A 22013-nucleotide genomic window follows, 5' to 3' on the forward strand; every position below is an offset into this window, starting at 1 on the left:
AAAAAAAAAAACAAATAAAAATTTACAATGACAACTTTCCAAATGTAAGTCACATTGGAATGCAGATTACAGAGAAATTCACATCAAATTTATGAAGAAACGTGTTTCCACATAAACATGTTTCCTTTTTCTAATCATAGACCGAGAGGCCATTAGTGAAGATAGAGGCAAAAGCATCCATTTTAATCTTGGGGAATGACAAACCAACTTCAATATCGCGTTTGTTATCTTTGCCTTCATGAAGTGATATGGACCTTGTTTCATCTATTGATATAAACTCTCTCTTTTGTAGTTGTCCCAATCCAAAATCTATGTCATAAACTGAAAACCTTGGTGACCCAGCAACTCCTACAGCTCGCTCCATGTTTATAGATGAAAAATTCACGACCCATTTATCTAAACCTTCCAAAACTCCCTTCTTGCTTCCAAGCTTTTCTTGAATTGCTTCTCCTATAAGATTGGCTGCAATTATAAAACCATCTTCATCTATTAGGTGCGTACTTTTTGCAGTTAGAAGACATGGCACTAAACAGTTACCGAAATAGTTTTCAGGCAATGGCGGGTCCAAACAGGCTCGACAATCGGCCACAAAACCAAAGTGCTCTAACTCATTCTCGCTCACCTCCTCACCACTCCAAGCCCGAGCTTTGACAATGCAAGTCCAAGTGTAAGCACATGTTACTGTAAAACTTGAGACATGTAACAACGTTGGGCATTGAACCATAACCCTTTTTTTGAGTCGCTGAAGATCGGCTTGACTTAGTAAAAATGCAGCCAGGATGTTGCTGGTAGGGAGCAGTGGTCGATATCCTACAAATTTACTTTTCTGCTGATGTTGCCAAAAAATTGAACCTATCTTGTTCGGGTCTTTTACCATGGTCCTATCATAGAATGGAAGGATTTCACCCTCTAACATCAAGGGCTCTCTCTGTAATTTATGAATAGTAGCCCACAACCTTATGAATCGAATAAAAGCATTACCATCTGCCACAACATGGTCACAGGTGAACCCAAAAGAAATTCCAGAGTTGGGAAAAAGTGTTACCTGAACAGCAAAAACAGGTGCTACAATGGTGCCTTGTTGGACCGACACTGGAGGCAATTGGGGCACAAGAGGATGAAAGTGAGCAATTTTCCTTTGGTGGTTTTTGATGAGGTAATCAAAATCTCTATTAGACTCAACAAAGGTCAATGAAACTGAATCACCATCCACATAATGAATTTCAGGCTCTCTAAGATTTGGAGGAAATAGTAAATTTCCTGCAAAGGGATAAAAGTGCTTGAGAGCGAGGGAGAGTGAGTGTTTAAGGGAAGGGATGGTGGTCTCTATGAAGTGGGTCTTAGAATGAGGGAATTTATAAAAGAAGAGGCTTTGGACTAGATGGAGATGTAGCCATAGCAAATCAAAGAAGGTGAGTGGGAGAGACTTCTCACCCACAGCGTTGGGAGGTGGAGAGACTCGACATTCTTCTAACACATTCATCATCTCATCAGATGAAGCCATATGACAAGATAATGTAGAATTATTCACATCCGTTCTAGTCTAAATATAGTGTGAAGTGAGGCATCCACGCAATGGCAGATTAAGTTTATCAAAAATCAATTAAAAAACATGTGTATAGTATGCCTTGAAGCATTAAAAAGAAAAAATAGAAAAGATGATTTTCTTGATAAAAAATAATCGAGTATGAGTGAGAGTGAGCGACCAGGGAGTTGTTTTCACATGTTGTGGGCCATTTTTGTCTAGGACCATTATTGGAATTGTAGTTGAAATTGATGAAGGATATGTTACATAAAAATGAAAATGATATGTGTAAGGGTATTTGTTTATTGGTAATTCCACTTCAAAATTCCAATTATATTCTCCTAACTTAATTACTTCAAGTATTTTGTTGCTAACTATTTTTAAGGTGATGAATGATATTAAACATTGATCAACTTAGTTTTAATCTTTTATTCTTTTATTGAAAATTGGAATTAAAGTTTAAAGGTTTCAAATTTTGCATTCAAAACTTTTGAATAAATTTTTTATCAATCATAACAAAGGATATGAATTTTTGTAGTACACAAAATTTCACAGCCAGTCTAATCAATCACAATTTGATCACACCTGCACAAACTTTATTTTTTCTTAACAAAATCCAAATATACATATGAACTCTTATGGAACATACAAAAGAGCTTTTAATTTCTTAAATCCAAACAAACGTTAATACCACTATTTAAAGTTAAAATTAATTTAAAGTATTAAATCAAAATAATTAACTTATTTTGAATCTTAAATTCTCTTTTACCCTATTTATCCACATTTAGTTACAGTTTTTTTATATCAATCACTTCACATTTCTGATTTATCATTTATTATTGCAAATATTTTATAATTACATTTTATATATCTTTGATACTTTCAATATCAACGTTTGGCAAATAAACTACTTGAAGATTAATGGAACCTTGAAATTATATTTCATCGCAACAAAGGATAAATTGCTTGATCGTTGTGTGAATTGTCTATGAGCAGGGAAACTTTGAAGTGATAAGGAGTTCCTGGGCCCTGATAATTCATCTTTTCATTTGAATTGGTGAAACATTTTCTAATGGTTTGTTGTCAATTAGTGCCAAAGTTAAAGGACAGCTAAAAAGCAACAATATACAAAAAAGATTCTTTTGGGGGATAAATAATTGAATGCCAATGAGAGCGAGTGCTGGAAGCGTTTTTCACATGTGCTGGAAGCATTTTTCACATGTCCTTGAAGCGTTTTTCACTTGTCCTTGAAGCGTTGTTCAAATGGTGGCTGATTAAAGTTGAAAAGCAAAAAGAGATTTTTTCTTGATAAAATTAAGTAGTTGAATGTGAGTGTCTTGGAAGTGGTTTTCATGAGTACTTCTGGACCATTTTTGTATATTTAGTATGTCTTGAAACATTATTAGAATGGCAGTTGAAATTGATGAAGAATGTCACATAAAAATGAAATCATGAAGTGTGATTGGACTGGTAATTGAAATTGATGAAGGATATGTTACATAAAAGTGAAAATGATGATAAATAGTTTTGTCAGCGTCTTTATGTATTGGCAATTTCGAGTCAAAATTTTGATTCTGTTTTCTTACGTTAATTGCTTTAAATCTCCCTCGGACTCTTGCCATTTCAAGTTGATCATGATTGAAGATTGTTAGAGGAAATGGTAAGTCCACTTAAGGTGATGGATAATATTAAATATTAATCAATGTAGTTTTAAACTTTTGTTCTTTCGTTGAAAATGGGAGTTGAACCTTAAAGGTGTATTATACGAGTGTGCATTTATAGTCGTAGACAAAACCTACTGTTAAAAGTACTATAGATCCACATGTAATTAGAGGGCCCGAATAGATCTCATAGCAGCAGCCACATGTAATTAGAGTGACTATAAGATTTAAATTCTCGTGGTTGTCATATAGCAACGATTTAATAATGGCCACAACTATAGATCCTTGTATGGCCACAGTTTCTGATGGCCACTGCCATAGGTTATGACCACATACACTTTTAGATTGGCCCCAACGATACGCCATCATATATATATATATATATATATATATATATATATATATATATATATATATATATATATATATATATTTATATTTTAATATTTTCCATCAATTTCATTTTCCAATGAGATAAATAGCAATGAGAACCTATAAGAAAAGCAATGTGATATTTGATCGGGAATTCCTTCTATCAATTCCACATAAAAAATTAATGATATGTAACAAAATTTGTTAAATATGAATAAAATATTGTGATCATATGATATAACTATGAGTAAGAATCAAAGCTCCGAGAAATAATAATACAAATGAGGAAATGAGACTTGTAGCTTTTTAGAAATAATTATAATACGAAATCCTACAACCTTCTTCTTCTTATTATTATTATTAGTAGTGGCAATCCTTGGTTCGTGGATTGACTCTCTCCTCCAAAATCAACCACTTTAGTAGTGGCTAGCATATGATGTGTGTTGGATGACGAAGCTTTGGACGGCCAAGTTGTCAACTACTTGTCTATTTGCATTTATAACAATAATATACATATACATTTTAAATTTATTTCTAACGGTTAATTATGTGGTTGACAATCAGTTGACTGAAGAAGTAGGAATTTCTACCTAATAACTAGTTACTTAGACATTTTTTTAATACAAAAGACTTTGTAAAAATTGAATGAAAACCAATTCTATTTGGAACAAGCCTGACATTTGGAGGATTATTTAATTTACGTCAGTGGAGTAACCTCTCGGCAACTTGGAGGAATTTGAGGATAGTAGCTGTAGGAGAGATTGTACCAAACCACATACATGATATGATGTTTATATTTTCTCTTTATCTCTTTTTTCTTATCTTCCTTCTAACATTACTATTAAATCCTTAAAATTGTCAATTGGCCAAGTGAATTAAGAAAATTATAGATTAATTTCTTTTATTGACCATTCAAGGTTATATTTGGTTCCTCAAAAGTGTTAAAGGAAGGGGAAAAAAAAAATCCTAAGATTGTATTTGGTTTTTGGAAAGTGATATAAGAAAAATAATTTTCTCACTAGATAACATGACAAAAAAAAAAGATAAAAAAATATTAATGAAAAGAGAAGGGAAAATAATAAATAATAAAGAAAATCTCATGTTTCTTGTAAATGGTTGAGAAAGTTTTGAGAAGCATATTTATTATGAATTTAATTATTATTTTTCCCTTAATTCTTCCATGAACAACCAAATGAAGGGTTTTTCTTTTTTTCCTTTTTTCTTTCTTTTTTTTTTTCCTAGATTTTTCTTGGGTTTTTTTTTCTAAAAACTTTGCAGGAACATATCCTAAAACACTTTTATAGATAAAAATGGTGATTCACATGGGAAATGAAAAGATCAAAAAGGGCAATGGTTTAGTTAACATGTTTTTGATAAAAAAATAAACATTAAAAGTATTTCATAAATATATCTCATTAAAAAAATGTTGAATATAATTATTTTGAAAGAAAAAAAAATACTAAAATTATTATTCTTGAAATATAAGAACTTCAAACATTTTAATGATAGGAACCATTCAATATTAACAAATTTATAAAGGTATTAATTATTTTTATTCTTTCAAACAAAAATAATTTTTTTTTAAATGTTTTAATTTCTAGTGCAAAATAAGCTCTCTTTTTTTCTTTTCATTCTTGTTACTTAAATTGATTTATTTAACAAAGGAATTGAGATGATATATTTTGTTTTGAGATTGGTTGTTGAAGGCCAAATAGAATTGTAGGTTAATGTTGAGGGGATTTGAAGTTCAAACAACTTGCCATCTGGGCTAAAAACATATATATAATTAAACTCGTTATATAAAGAAAATATTAAAAAATATTTTAAAGAGCAAATTAATTATAATTATTTTATAATTAACTGCAAAATCTTATTTTAAGTGATTACCAAAAATATAAAAATTATACAATTTTCTTCATAGTGTTTTTAATATCATTGATAATTAATTAAATATTAAAAAATTGTACATATATCATAATTTATTTTATATTGTTTAATACAATTGAATTAAATGTATCATAATTTTAATATTAATATATATTTTAAAATTAGACATATTATAATCAAATATCATAATATTAGATGTAATTTAATAATAAATGTACACTTATAAAATTCATATTTTTATCAATGCAAATGATATTATTATCAAATATGATAAATCATATTATACATATATTAAATTATTTAATAAAACAACTTAAAAATATCATTATACTTCTAATTACATTTTTATGAAGTTTTTCTTATATTTTTATAAATTTTAATCAATTTTAGGTTTATTGATATTTTTTTCCAAAATATCCGCCGATATATCTTCGATATATCCGATATATCCGTAAAATCGAAATACCGATATATCCGTGATTAATGATATTTTCATCCTTGATTCCAACTACAAAGTCTAAAATTGATGGCCTTTATTGTCAACCATGGATTAGACCCTAACCTATTGCCATGTCATCTATCAATCATATAATTTGAGAACTTAGGGATGAAAGCCTGTGTGCCCCTAATGATATAAAAAAGTTTGATTATCCTGATGTAAATTGACTGGAGTTACTGGGAGCAACTTTAGATTTAAGGAATGAACCTTGGGCCCCATAATCCAAAGCTTTGAATTTGTGAAGCAACCCAATTGTAGTCTTCTGTGTTGGTTCAATAATTATGCTAAATAGTTTTTATCAAAAGTTAAAAGCAATTAGCCAGCAACAAACAATTTGTTTAGTGGAGTAAGGATTTGGTTCAAACAAATATCCAAGTACAGTGCGTCCAGCAATTTCCTTGAAATCATGTCTTGTAGATAAATGGAATAAAGACTTGATAGAATTTGATTCAAGATAGCGATTATTGAAACATATCTTCAATTCCTAAATGGTGTATATTTCTTTTTTATAAAAAATATTATATTAAATATTTTTAATATTAAATTTCCTTAAAAAAATAAAGTTATTATGAATATTTTTATAAATATTTTAAACCATGAATAGAAAATGTTATGAGATGGAGATTGATATGTAAAGACTATATTGAATACATTAAAATCATGTGAGGAAGAATGAGACACATCTAATAAAAAAATACCTCACAATTCAAGATATATATATATAAGGAGGAAAATATGAAATGTTTTAAAACCTAATGGTTGTATATGATTTTTGCCATTTGGAGTATTTTTTATGATATAGTAAATCGATATTTCTCATCCACTAATGCATACATGATTAACTAACAATGTTAAAACCTTCTGCAGTTGTATTATTTTGAGCTTTGTGTTCTTGCACTACTATGTTGATATTGAAGTCTTAACACAATATATACTTTGATGAAAGTTTTATCCGAGATGATGAAGTCATAAAACAAACAAATAAGAATCTAATAGTTTTACTTTTAGAAAAAAAACTTTAAAGTTTTTATTATAAAAAGTCTCTTGTTAAAGAGGTTGGTAAAAATCTTTTAAATATGATAGTAAGGACTCCAAAAGGAAAGTATTAATGATGATAAATAAAGCTAGTACACAATATTATAAAATTTCTATATTGCTTTCTATATTTTGAGGATATTTGAGTCTGCTTTCGTCGGTGCACGACTTAGGTAGACAAACATAATTTCATTATATCTCGGAGGTGTGCTTGCCAAACTCTTGTGCATCATAGAATCAGTGGAGGCAAATAACATCTTAAGGAAAGCAACTCCCTAACACATCTTATAGCACTTCCTGTTCCAATTTTATTATTTGCATTATTTGCTTTTGTACTATTTTAACTTCAATATTATTATACCCACAAATTTTCTCCTACAACCAGAACATTTTATCACTTAAGAAGGCATGAATATAGAGTTTGCAATCAAAGTAACCCTTTTTTAATTAAAAAAAAAAAAAAAAGTTTTCAATCTAAATTCGTGTTGAAAATATTCATCAAAGTAATATGTATATGCCATGTCAACTTCCATTTTGTTTTTTGTTTTTTTGTCTCAAAACCACAATAGGTAATTATGGTTTTAACTTTAAGATAAAACCACATTCATCAACTCTGATGTTGGTAACTTTAATTTTAACTTGAAGTTAAAATCACAACGGGTAATTGTGGTTTTATGATATAAAAAGTTTTTTTAAAAAATAAAGTAATAAAGTGAAAATTAATGTAATTGAAATATTAGATGGATGAATATTTTGAAAAATAACTTAGATATAAGATTTATTTATAAATAAAAAAAAAGGATTATTTTTCCCCCAAACTCCATGTATATTGGTGACATGTATTACTCCGACCCATGAAGGCGTGAGCTGTGGTAGAATTAACTAAGTATTAGATGCGTTATGATTTAAAATGGTGATCTTTGGTGGAATTAATTAAAAACAAAATGGTTTAGAAAAGATTATTTAATTTAATTTATTATTTTTAATTTTAAGTTATAATATTAAGTTATTTCACCAAATGCATTTAACGTACTTAATAATTTAAATTAAGTTATCAAATTAATTTATTAAACATGAGAAAAATATTTTTTTTAAATATTTTTCTTCTTTTTTATAGTACTTTTTCAAGAACTAAACATGATTTAAGTGTTTATATCTACAGTAGACATATTAAAAGTCATGACATATTTTCTCTTATTTCTATTATTCTAATAGGTCTAAATAGTACTTTGGATATAAAATCTATTAATTTTGGGTGGGGAAGATTTGAGTATGCATGTTTCATATGTGGTTGTAAGAGATAATATAGATATATTGGAATGAGCTAGAATTATTAGTTATAACAATTTCAATCAAACAATAAAGAAATAAAAAAGAAAAATCCTACCAAAAAATAAAAATAAAAACAAAAAGAGAGGATATATTAGGAAATAATTCATAACATGGGATATTTTTTCATAAGAGGCATACAATTAGACACATATAAAAGTAAATATATAGATATAGATTAACTCCAACTTGAATCAACGACTAGTTGATGCAACATCAATGTGAGGACAGATAAAAAGAAAGAAGAAACAAAAGTGCATCCTTCCCAATTTTGCTAAACTTGGAACCCATTAGCAAAGATATCCTCGAAGGCATCCATCTTGATCTTGGGAAGAGACAAGCCAATCTCAAAACTTTCTTTGTCATTTTTGCACTCATTAAGTGAGATGGAACCTGTCATATCTATCGACACCACCTCACTTTTCTTAGGCTTCCCCAACCCGAAATCTATATCATAGACTGCAAACCTTGGTGATCCTGCGACTCCGACTATTCGATCCTCTTTTCGAGTTTCAAACTCTGATATCCATTTCTCTGCATCTTTTAATACTCCTTCCTTCTTCCGAAGCCTCTCTTGAATTGCTTCTCCTATCGTTTTGGCTGCGACTATGAAGCCGTTGTCCCCCATCAGTTCCTTTGTTTTTGTAGTTGCAAAGCATGATACCAAGCAGTTACCAAAGTAGGTTGCAGGCAATGGGGGCTGCAAGAGAGCTCTGCAATCTGCCCCAAAAACAAAGTGTTCTAATTCATCTTCAGTCACCTTCTCACCACTTCTTTCTCGGGCTTTTACCATACAGGTCCACACATAAGCGCATGTCACTGTGAAAGTTGACACATGTGATGATGTTGGGCATTGAGACAGGACCCATTTTTTGAGCTGCTGGACATGGGATTGGCCCAGAATAAATGTGGCTATGACCTTGTTGGTGGAGAGCTGACGTTGAGACCCTTCAAACTTTATTTTCCCCACATGGTCCCAAAAAACTGATGCTAACCCATTCGGGTCCTTGACCATGGTCCGATCATAGAATGGGAGGGTACCACTCTCCACCATGGTGGTCTCTCTGCCTACTTTATTAATACTAGCCCATGATCTTATGAATCTTGTACATGCATTGCCATCTGCAGTTACACGGCGAAAAGTGAATCCAATACAAATCCCAGAGTTCGGAAAAAGTGTCACTTGAACAGCTAAAAGTGGGGCCACCAGTGAGTCTGATAATATGGACACTGGTGGTAATTGGGCTACAAGAGAATGAAATTCAGCAACGTTTCGTTGGTGATTTCCAGTGATATGATTGAAGTCTTTCTTAGACTCTGCAAAGACTAGGGAAACAGCATCGCCACTGACGTAACGAATTTCAGGCTTACCAAAATTTGGAGGAAATATCAACTTTCCAGCAAAGGGATAAAAGTGCTTGAGAGCGAGGGAAAGTGAGTGTTTAAGTAGTGGAATAATGGTGTCTATGAAATGGGACTTAGGGTAAGGGAATTCATAGAAAAAAAGGTGTTGGATTAGAGGAAAATGCAGCCATGGTATGTCGAAGAAGGTGAGAGGAAGTGACTTCTCATCGACTGTGCCCGGAGCTGGGGCTAGTCTGCAGTGCTCAAGCACGTTCACCATTTCAAATGAAGCCATACAACCAAGATGTTATCGAGGTACCACAATTTATACAAGTTGGGCTTCATCGAGTCTATATAAGACCGGAATACCGAGCACCAACCCATGAACATTTTAAATCTTATATGAAAATATAATATTGGCGGTGGTTGAGAAGTTGTTTCAAATTATGAGAGAGAGAGAGAGAGAGAGAAACCCATGAACGCTTCTAATATTCTCACATGGGGAAATAATATTGGTGGTGCATTAAATTATGTTTGGTGGTGCCTGAGTTGCATTAAATTATGTGTGAATGAGAAAATAATATTGGTGGTGGTTGAGGAGTTGCATCAAATTACGTGTGAGAGAATATTTTTTTATCTTATATGATTTCTTTTATATATAATTATCAATAACTTAATGTTTCAGGTGCCATGCTCCACCTGGTTGATTAAGTATCTCAATGACATTTGATGAAAAAAAAAATGATATTTTTTAACATGATTAAAGTGAAAGAGAGTTTTGGAATGAATTCTTAAATTTTATCTTGTCTCTAAGTGAGCGTTTTTTTCTCATAAAACTAGATTCTTAAATCCAATCTTTTATTGACGTATGTTTCTTTCATAAAATTCAATTTTGAAAATAAGATTGAGATTGATTCTTTCCTCTTTTTTCATTCTAATCACCCCACCATTTTATCGGGCTTCACTCAAAGGTCATGGTCCTGTATTCCATTTCATGAAGGAACCCTATTCATTTGTCCTCGTGTACACTCCACATACAATTAATAAATAAGTAAATAACAACCTTTTTTTCATTAGTGTTATGAATGGTATGACCCACACTGAAGGGTGTTTCGGCTTGAAATGTTTTTAATAAAACTGATTTTTTTCAAAAATATTTTTAAAAGCATTATTAAGAATTTATTTGATAATGATTTTAAAAAACACTTTTAATTTTTATAATACTTAAAACAAATTATATTTTATTTATTAAAAACGTTTTTTATAATTACTATATTTTAAAATGAATTCAAGTGATTTTCCAATGTTATAAATGACTTTTCATATTTTTAAAAATGGTTTCTAGATTTTGCAAAATGCCTCTCTTTTTATTTTCAAAAACACTTTTTAAATTAAAAACATTTCTCAAAATGACTATCAAACAAACTCTTTAATCGTATCAAATAGTAATTTAGTTCATTCAACGAGTAATATATCTTATTTACTTAGAAAATTAATCCAATTATATGATTCATAAGATGTCAAAAGTCTAACTTCTTCGGTTCGCAGAGGTTCCAGGATGTAGCACCCTTGGATAATTGTTTTTTTTTTTTTTTTTTTGTATTGAATTACAAGTTTACCCTTATTATAGTTTATCATCTTATGGATTGTGATTTCATTAGAAGGAAAAAAAAAATGTGTGTGCAACCATAATGGTAAAGAGAAGACAACCTTAACCATTATAACTTTTTATTTTCGTTTGATTAATCAATTCTTGAGCATTAGTGTGTTCTATGAACATAGAAATCATATTGATCATCAAACCTTCTTAAAATCTCTTTATCTTTATTTATATTTGTTCCTATATGTTGAATTAACACTATTAACTAATATAGATTTATTCAATGTTTAATATGTGAATTTTACAAGATGTAACATGTAAAAATTGAAGCATCCTTAGTAATATTGTTTGGCTATTTCTTTATATTATATAATCTAAAATTTAATTCTTTACTATGCTAATAAGAAACAAATTCTAAGGCTAATAGGATGTCTAATAATGACTTAATAATTTAATTTAAATTATTAAATATATTTAATAAAATAACTTAATATTACAATTTAAAATTAAACATAACTTGGATGATCAATTTAATAACTTATGACTTGACAACTTAAACATAATGTGACTTAAAGTCATCTTAAGTCATTAAATATTAAATTTTATCAAACTTCCTTTCTTTAAAGTTAAACACTTATTAATGGATAATTAATGTTAATAATATTATTATAATAAGTTCCAATACGCTTTTTTATATTTTGAGGGGGATAATACGTATCAATCAACCAACTTGTAATCATAATTATATAATCATAAAATAAAAGAATTTCCTTGGCATGGTGGATGGAATTGATTAAGAAAAAACTAAAAATAAAAAATAAAAAAATAGTTTTTGATTTTCTTTTAAATATAATTATTAATAACTTAATGTTTCTAGGTGCCATGTCACTTGGTTGATTGTACATCTCAACGACATCGATATGTAAATTTTAAAACATGATTTCAATGGTGATTAAAATGAAGAAGTTTTCTTTTTCTTGATAATGAATAAAAAAAAATATTGAGAATGAATTTTTAAATACAATTTTGTCTTTCAGTGAATTTTTTTATTAATTAAATGTCGATATGTGTTGAATTAATACTATTAACTAATATACATTTACTCAATGTTTAAGATGTGAATTTTAAATTCTAAAATAATTCAATTTTTAAGATTTCAATTTTATGAGACCTAACATGTAAAAAGTGAAGCCTCCTTGTTTGGCTATCTCTTTATATCATATACTCTAAAATTTAATTTTTAACTATGACTATTAAGAAACAATTTTAAGGCTAATAGGGTATTTAATAATGACTGAATGATTTAATTTAATTATTAAATATATTAATAAAATAAATTAATATTGTAATTTAAAATTAAATATAATTTTGATGATCGATTTAATAACTTATGACTTAACAACTTAAATATAATGTGACTTAAAGTCATCTTAAGTTATTAACAAGTAAGTTTTATCAAACAAATTCTAAGACTAATAGGGTGTTTAATAATGACTGAATGATTTAATTTAAATTATTAAATATATTTAATAAAATAACTTAATATTATAATTTAAAATTAAATATAACTTTGATGATCCATTTAATAACTTATGACTTAACAACTTAAACATAGTGTGACTTAAAGTCATTTTAAGTAATTAAACATTAAGTTTTACCAAATGTCATTTCCTTTAAGTTAAACTTTTATTAATGGATAATTAATGTTAATAATATTATTAATAACTTAAAATTTTAACCTAATAATAAGTTCCAATAAGCCTTTTTATATTTTGAGGTGGATAACATGTTATCAATCAACCAACTTGTAATCATGATTATATAATTATTGTCATGATAGTAGAATTGGTTAAGAAAAAATAAAGAAAATTTGTTTTCTGATTTTCTTTTAAATATATTTGTTAATAACTTAATGTTTTCGGGTACCATGCTTGCCCCTTGGTTGATTGCACATCTCAATGACATCGATGTTTAAATTTTAAAACATGATGTTAATAACGATTAAAATGAAGAGATTTTCTTTTTAAAATTTTGAGAATGAATTTTTAAATATAATCATGTCTTTGAGTGAATTTTTTATTAAATGATAATACGGAAGCCAAATGATATTCTTTTCTTTTCTTTTTTCTTTTTAATCAACCATGGTATCCTATGGATTTGCGTTGATGCACAATCCACAAACAAATAAGTAATAATTATTTTGAGCGATCACATATCATATTTAATAAGTAGATTAATCCAATTATAACATCTGATTAAATTTGAAAGTAATTTGATCACGTCATGATCAAATTTGCTAATGTGGCATCTTCGCCATGATCTTATGAATTTATTTTTATTTTATTTATTTTTGTGTAAAGGAACTTATAATAATAAATTTAATTTATAAAAAATACACATTTTATTATAAAATTATTAATAATAAAAATCATTATTAGAAAAGGGTAAATATGAATTTTTTTTTTAATTTTAAAATTTATTTACCCCATTTTGATGATTAATCAAATTCCTTTCACTAAACAAATTAAGTGGTTTTTCAACATGTCTAATATTAAATGCATGGTTTAAAATGGGCCCAAGATGTGACAAATTTTTACACACCATTTGAACTCATTTTGCCCCATTAAAAATATCAACGAAAGAAGAGAAATCAAGTTTGAACCAAATAGACCAGCGACCAAATTAGGCTATCCGGTCAGTTTTTAAAAACATTGCTATTTTGAAGTAAAATGTTGCATCTTCAATTCAAGAAGGAGATGGAGAATAACAAATTTGAAACTTAATTGCACTCCACGCCCATATAAAAAGAATAAACAAAGTTTATTTTCTTATTACAATTTTACTAATCGTAAATCTTGAGACCATTAACAAAGATAGAGGTAAAAACATCCATCTTAATCTTGGGAAATGATAAGCCAATCTCGATATCTTCTTTATTGTTTTTGCCTTCATTGAGTGATATGGATTTTGTCACGTCTATCGATATGATTTCTCCCTTGCAAGGTCTGCCTAACCCAAAATCTATATCATAACACGAAAACTTTGGCGATCCAGCGACTCCAAATATTCTCTTTGGATTTAAAGATTTATAATTCGACATCCATTTCTCCAACCCTTTCAGAATTCCTTCTTTGTTTCGAAGTCTTTCTTGAATTGCCTTTCTTATAGTATTGGTTGCAACTATGAAGCCATCTTCTGTAATCAGTTCCAAACTCTTCACTGTCGCTGAACATGGAGCTAAGCAATTACCGAAATAGTTTGCAGGTATGGGTGGATCAAAATAAGCTCGACAGCCCCCCACAAAAGCCAAATGCTCCGGCTCATTCTCACCCACATCTTCACCACTCTTTGTGTCACGACCCAAATTCCGGGCGACCCAAAATTTGGCCCGTGACCCCAAGTCAAAGGTTTGACTCTAAGAGTTTCTCATATTCCACGTTGGCAGTCAATTAAAACACTCTGAATTTTATTTTTATTTTCATATAAGTCCCACTAGGGTTCTCACCAACTAACAATATTTTAAACCTTACTTAAACACATCAAGATTTAATAAACATCATTGCATCCCAAAATAAAATTTCATAAAAATCCCCTTAATCAAACTAAGGTCTTATTACATTATCCATAATTCACTTATTACAAGGTCTCAATACCACAACACAATAAAAAAAATAAAACATTTCCACTAAACCGCTCCAAAGGCATCCTGAAGTCCTCCATGTCCCACTTGTGGATCCTCAGGAGTAATATCTGCATTTAAAAATATGTAAAAAGGAAGGGGTGAGCATTTCCACATTGCTCAGTAGGGTGCCTAACACCCAAAGGGTTAATGGGGGATTACTATATTTTCAATAACCCAAACACAACAGTTTACCAATATAAATCAAGTCACACAATTTTACATATAACATTATATTCAATCCCACAACATCCAATCATTTAATGAATGCATATGAATGTGTGACACGCAGTCATACAATGCATTATCGTTCTCGGGCTTTCACCGAAGGATACACGTCCACACCCAAATATACTCTCCATTTGGAGTCTTCCCGAGGTAAACTTTTGGGTCTTTCACCCTAGAGATCTCTTTCCCTTCTTAGTTCGCCTCATACGAGTTTTCACTTTTCATCACTATTTTATTTTTTTCTATTTCATACAATTTTCACAATTTTATTTTTTTTTTCATTTCTTCATACAACCATGATGCAAATGAATGCCACAAATTCCAAAATTCCTTAATAATTTCTACAATTCCAATAATTTCAACATTCTCAATAACCCAATAAAATAAAATTTTCACATTAAAATTCCCGAAAATATACCAACAAATTTTCAGAAATTCAAGCATCAATATACTTGAATTTATATCACAATTTCAGAATTTTTCAAAAACTCTAATAATTCACAATATTTGAAAATAACTAATTTTTCACAATAAAATTACCACAAATATTCCAATCAATTTTCAAAAATTCATAAGTCACTAGATTTGAAATCTTGCCCTAATTCCAAAATTTTCCTACATTTCTAGCAATTTTTAACAACCTAAAATAATTATTTATTAATTACAAAGAATTCTGGAAATTACAAAAAAATCCAGAAAAAATCCCAAATTATTCCAGAAAATTCACACAACATCAAAATTTCCTAATTAACTCATAATTATCAGATTTATAATTTTTTTTCCAATGAAAAATATATTAAATTTGAGTTTTAGGGTTAGTTTTCCCCTATCACAAATCTGAGAAGTTGACCGTTAAAAAATGAAATCAGCCACCGTAAACTTGTTCCTCTAGTCAAATAGAGCACTTCCTTCGAATTTGGGCTAAAACGAAGGTCGTTTGACCGTCCAAACAGCCGGTCAAAGATTTGACGAGTGACCAAATTTTCTTCAGTAGCCCCTCTCTCTCTCTCTCTCTCTCTCCCCCCGCGTGCTGCCAGTTTTCCAATTCTCCCCCTTTTCCTTTTTTTTTTTTTTTTAACAACAAAGGCTTCCTACCACCAGCCCATATCTAAGCCCAATCCATTTCATATCTTTTTCTTTTTTTTTAAGACATCACCCACTTAAGCCCAACTCCATTATTATTATTATTATTATTATTATTTCTTTTACAACCCATTACCTTAAACGGCCAATATTCAAAGCCCAATGAATATTTTTATTTTATTTCTTTATTTTTTTTTCTTTTCTTTATTCTAATTGTTTTATTTGATTTCCAATTCATTTTTTTCATTTTTTTTAACACACAATTTATTTATTAACACCAATCTAAAACTAATTTTTCTCAATTTTATTATTCATCAATTTAATTTAATTTTTCTTAATTAATTCTAATTAATTTTTTTAATTTTCCGGAAAATTTCAATTTCTAAAATCCTAAGAAATTTTCTACCCTAAGGCTGATATGGCATAAAATTTCAACTCGTTTAATTAACCGACACAATAAAACGAAATTCACTAATCCAAAATTGACACGTGTTCTCCAAACACTTTTCTTTTTTGACTTTTCAACCATCACACAAAATAAGACTTTTCAAACTAAAAATGCTAATGTGGCATAAAATACCCGGTCATTACACTTTGCTCGAGAGCCATGCAATCCCATACATAAGCGCATGCTATTGTAAAACTTGATACATGTGATAACGTATGGCATTTGGCTGCAACCCATCTTTTGAGTCGTTGGAGATCCTCTTGGTTGAGTACAAATGTGTCTAGGACGTTCTTTGTAGAAGGCCGTGTTGATAATTCCATTATCAACCCAAAAACAGAAATATCATGTTAAATCATATAAAGAAAACATGCCGATTATTTGAGAGAATGTGGACAAACCTGAATCCATTTTGCGGTGTTGAAGAAATATGGTTCTTCTAAGGCAATAGATGAGGAAACCACTTTTCTATATTCTTTCTTGTGATGAGAGGTAAGAGAGGGGAACGTTCTGTATTTCAAAAGAAAATTGAATAGACATCAAACTTTTTTATTTCATTCTTTATTTATTAACTTCCTCTATGCCTTAGGACCATAATGTAAGACACATGTGATTTTGGCTATACACATAAGATGACTCATACTTAATAATTAATATAAATGAATAGTTTGATCATAAATAATTATTAATATATGTGAGTCTAGAATTATTCTAACAGTCCGAGGTCGATATCCTTCAAACTTTATCTTCCCCACTTGGTTCCAAAAGATGGACTCTATTCCAAGAGGGTCCTTCACCATAGTTCTATCATAGAAAGGGAGAATACGATCTTGTAACATGGCGGTCTCTTCTCCTAGTTTATTAATTGAAGCCCATATCCGTACGAATTGAGAACATGTATTGTCATCTGCAACAGAATAGGGAAAGGTGAATCCCAAAGAAATTCCAAAGTTAGGAAAAAGAGTCACTTGGATGGCCAGAAGGGGAGCGACTAGTATGCTAGAGGACATGAAGACAGGTGATAATTGTGGTACAAGAGGATGAAAATCAGCAACATTACGAGGGTGATTGCCGATCAAATAATTAAAATCTCTGGTACTCTCTGCAAAGATTAATGAAACTGAATCACCATCCTTGTAGTGAATTTTAGTTTTGGTGAAGTTTGGAGGAAATATTAGAGTATGTTTGGTTGGTGTTTTTAAAAATTGTTTTGGAAAAGAATTTTTAATAATAATTTTTAAGAATAGTTTTTTGTGTTTTCAGAAACAAAATTACGTTTGGGAACTGAATTTTGAAAAACAGTTTTTGTTCTCAAAAACCTAAAAAATATGTTTGGTTGAGTTAAGAAAAAAAGTGTTTTTCTATTTTAAATGTAATTAATAATATAAAAAAATTAATTAATAATGATATATTTATGATAATTTTTTGTTTAAAAATATTTATAATTTTATTTAAAATTAAATTTTATTTTATATTTAATAATTATATAAAAGATAGAAAAATTTTAAAAGTAAATCAAACTAATTTATTTATAAAAAATTATTAATTTTCACTACTTTACTTATTATATATATATATATATATATATATATATATATATATATATATTGGGACTGAAACTTGTTCGCCTTTCTCTACTTCTTCTTTCCTCTGTTTCTCTATCCTTCCTGTGTCAATTTCTCTTCCAATATCCAAACTTTTATTTATGACAGTTGAACTATTTCTCTCTTCTAAGATCAAAAGATTACTCGCTAAGGCCAAAATCTAGATTGTGGTTGTTGTAAAGATTCCTGGTTAGGGTTTAGTTTTTGTTTTAATTTTTCTTTCTTTTTTATTTTTTTGCATTCTTGGTATTTTGTGTTATTGTTTATGTTTTGTTTGGTTTATGGTAAATCCTAGAATTTATTGAGGTTTTGGCTTTGAAATGCATCCGAAAAATCATATGGGGATAAATCCTGAAATATCCGAAAAATATTGAAACAGAAATGACCAAAAAATAAAAAAATAAAAAAAATAAAAAAATTGTCCGATTTTTTTATTTTCCCTAGTAGTGTAAAGAATTTTCCTTCATAATGAAAGAGATGAGAACACCCAAGAACACTGATTGCATCTTTTTTTTTCTTCTTAGAACAATAGCAAAAACACGAAAAACACCATTTTTTTGTTCTCTGAAAACCGGGCTTTAGAAAACACGAAGAACACATGGGAACAAAAAACACTCTCTTATCGAACACGTTTTATGTGTTTTTTGTTCTCAAAAACAGAAAACTGTTTTTGAAAACACTAATCAAACATGCTCTTAGATTTCCAACAAAAAAGTAAAAGTGCCTAAGAGAGAGTACAAGAGAGTGCTTGAAGTTAGGAATTATGGTTTCTATGAAGTGGCTCTTGCGTAGGGATGGCAAAGGGATGGGTTCAAGACGAGTCGCCCCCATCCCAACCCCGTTCCGTTTATTCAAAATAATTATCATCCATGTCTCATTTAAAAAATTAAACGAGGCGGGGCGGGTATGATAAATTCTCATACCCGCCCTACCCCGCCCCATTTAACTTTTTTTTTAAAAAAAAATTTAATTTTTTTTTAAAAATTACTTTTAAATTTTTAATTACATTAAAATAAATATATTTTATAAATAATTAAATTATTATATTTTTTATAACTTATTTTATTAAAAACATTTTATTATTATCTATATATTAAAAATAGTAAAATAAAAATTAAATTAAATTAATTTTAAAATTAAAATTAAATTAATTTGATATATAATCGGGGTGGGGCAGTGCCTCGAACCCGCCCCGGGTTTTAAAAAAATTCTTAAATCCATCCTAAACTCGTTTATTAAAATTGAACCCCGTCCCATTAGGGGCAGGACAGGACGGGTACCCAAAAAACCTGTCTCATGGCCATCCCTAGTCTGCAGGTGGGGGAATGCATAAAAGATAAGACTTTCCATCGTCTGGAAACAGCCATGGCATGTCGAAAAAGGTGAGAGGAAGTGCCATTGACTTCTCATCAACCATGACTGGAGGTGGAGTGACCTGGCAGCGCTCTAGGACATTTACTGTTTCAAATGAAGCCATGTGAACAAGATGATACAAAAATGCTACAGAAGTATTGCAAATTTATACGAGTTTTGATCATCTTAGGCTACATAAAATACAAGATGAGGTACACACGCCGGCATTTTTCCTAAAAAAAACTGAAGGGTGCCCAACTTGTGAGCATTTTATAAATTTGGTGGCAGATTCGGAATGAATAATATTGGTGGTAGTGGAAGAGTCTGCCTCAAATGATGGGGGTTTTCTATGTTCCTTGTTTCTTGTGCCTCGTGTGCCTCATGATGCAAATTTAGGATGCCAACAGATTGCAGTTCAATTATTTATATTTACTCTCATCCAGCTCGTCTATACCCTTTATTCATTTATTTTTAATTATTTTAAAAAAATTATATTTTATATTAATAATTTTTAAATTTTGATATTTAATTTGCTGGCTTAACTGTACCTTCACGTTTAAAATTTTCAAATTGATTACATTAATAATTTTTTTCCCTTGATTATCTCATCATCGTTTACTTCTCTGTTGAAGTGAATAAAAAAAGGACTAGTGGAAGAAGTTTTTTGATGTCACCTTTCAACAGTTTTAACATTAAAATCCACTGGAAAATAAGATTGAGATTTGAGAATGACTTTTTCCCCTTTGTTTTTTCCGCTTTGATCAACCCCTGGACTTACTTTAATAAGGTGGTGTCACAAGTGATACCAATTAATTTGATTAAAAAAAATAACTAATTGAAATTATTCTAAATGATGGGAAATTTTTTTTTAACTGTTATCACAAGTTGTTATATAATAATATTTCTTCTAAAAAATGGTCTATGCATTTATTTGAGAATTATTTTCTATTTTTGAAAAAAATAATAATTTAAAGTATTATTTGGATATATTACATTTTTTGTTATAAAATTAGAAAAAATGAGTTTATATAAAATACAAAAACTCTTATTAATTATTCTTCAATTTTGCTTTTTAACTTGAAAGATACAAATTTTCAAGTATTAAAATTATTAAAAGTACTTAAAATTACTATTAAACGAATTCTAAATGGGTGTTTAATAAACCAACTTAATAACTTAAAGTGACTTAATAACTTAATTTAAGTCATTAAATAAATTATGTATGTTTAATAAAATAACTTAATAACATGACTTAAAGTAAAAATAACTTTAAGTAATAAATAAAAATAATTAACTTATTTTTATGTTCATATTTTTATTTTATCTTTTTACTGTCATTTGCCCTAATTATCTCCACCATCTATATTATTATCCTATTATAATTTATGAAAATAAATATGTCAATATGATGTTTTAGAATAAATTTTAAGTTAATTTTATCAAAAAATCTTAATATTTAAAATATAAATTAAGTAATAAGTTTTAAATCAATAACTTAAGTATAATTTAATTTAAAGTCAACTTAAATCATTAAATAATAAGGATTAAGTTTTATCAAATACCCCCTAGATATAGGTCGGTTTAAGGTTGAGTAAATATGCACGCTTTCAAATTTAAAAAAGAAAAACAACAAAATTTAAGAATAATTCTTCAACTAGATATAGGTAGTTATTCATAATATGTATTATTATATAAAAATTAAAATTTATTTTATGCAACTTGAAAATGTAGTGTATGATTGAATTTAAAATATATAATTGAAAAAAAATTTAAAATCTATTTTTATTATATTTGTTGGGGACCAAATTTAGCCCATGGTCCCTGAATTAGGGTTAGAGTAGGCTTCCCATTCAGCATTTGGGGCCAAGCCCATTTCATTGTAGAGGCTCACACTAGACAAAATTAATGAAAGGCCCATGAGTTTGGCCTACAAAATTCTCAAATGGGCCCAAAGCACAACATATTAAATATGACTGGGTTGGCAGCCTAGGCTTATTGGGCTTCTCTCAAGGTCCTGCATTTCACTTTTCGTTACCAGTGGTTGAAAATAGCTTTCTATTCTTTATAGTGAAAATTCTCAACATATAGTAGCAAAGGGTTACTCACAAAGGAAAGGGATTGACTATGATGATATTTTTTTCCCCCATGGTCAGACACACTTCCATCAGGACAGTGTTGGGTTTGGTAGCACATTTTGATATGCAATTGGAGCAAATGGACGTAAAGACAACTTTTCTTCATGGTGATTTGGAAGAGTTGGTCTACATGGTATAGCCAAAAGGGTTCATTCAACTTGGATAGGAGCACTTGGTCTGTAAATTGAGGAAATCACTTTATGGGTTGAAGCAGTCCCCAAGGCAGTGGTACAA

General features: G+C 29.3%; 2 protein-coding genes across 2 annotated transcripts; both read right to left on the minus strand.

Moving 5' to 3' along the window:
* Positions 1-1494, minus strand: LOC117927019 (phenolic glucoside malonyltransferase 1-like). The gene has a single exon (XM_034846382.1). The coding sequence runs from the start codon at positions 1484-1486 to the stop codon at positions 131-133; it is 1356 nt and encodes a 451-aa protein (XP_034702273.1). The 5' UTR covers positions 1487-1494; the 3' UTR covers positions 1-130.
* Positions 1495-8462: 6968 nt separating this feature from the next.
* Positions 8463-9958, minus strand: LOC117927066 (malonyl-coenzyme A:anthocyanin 3-O-glucoside-6''-O-malonyltransferase-like). Its single transcript, XM_034846452.1, has one exon. The coding sequence runs from the start codon at positions 9945-9947 to the stop codon at positions 8583-8585; it is 1365 nt and encodes a 454-aa protein (XP_034702343.1). The 5' UTR covers positions 9948-9958; the 3' UTR covers positions 8463-8582.
* Between the last annotated feature and the right edge of the window lie 12055 nt (positions 9959-22013).

Source organism: Vitis riparia, chromosome 12 (assembly GCF_004353265.1).
Source record: "Vitis riparia cultivar Riparia Gloire de Montpellier isolate 1030 chromosome 12, EGFV_Vit.rip_1.0, whole genome shotgun sequence".
Classification (NCBI taxonomy): Eukaryota; Viridiplantae; Streptophyta; class Magnoliopsida; order Vitales; family Vitaceae; genus Vitis; species Vitis riparia.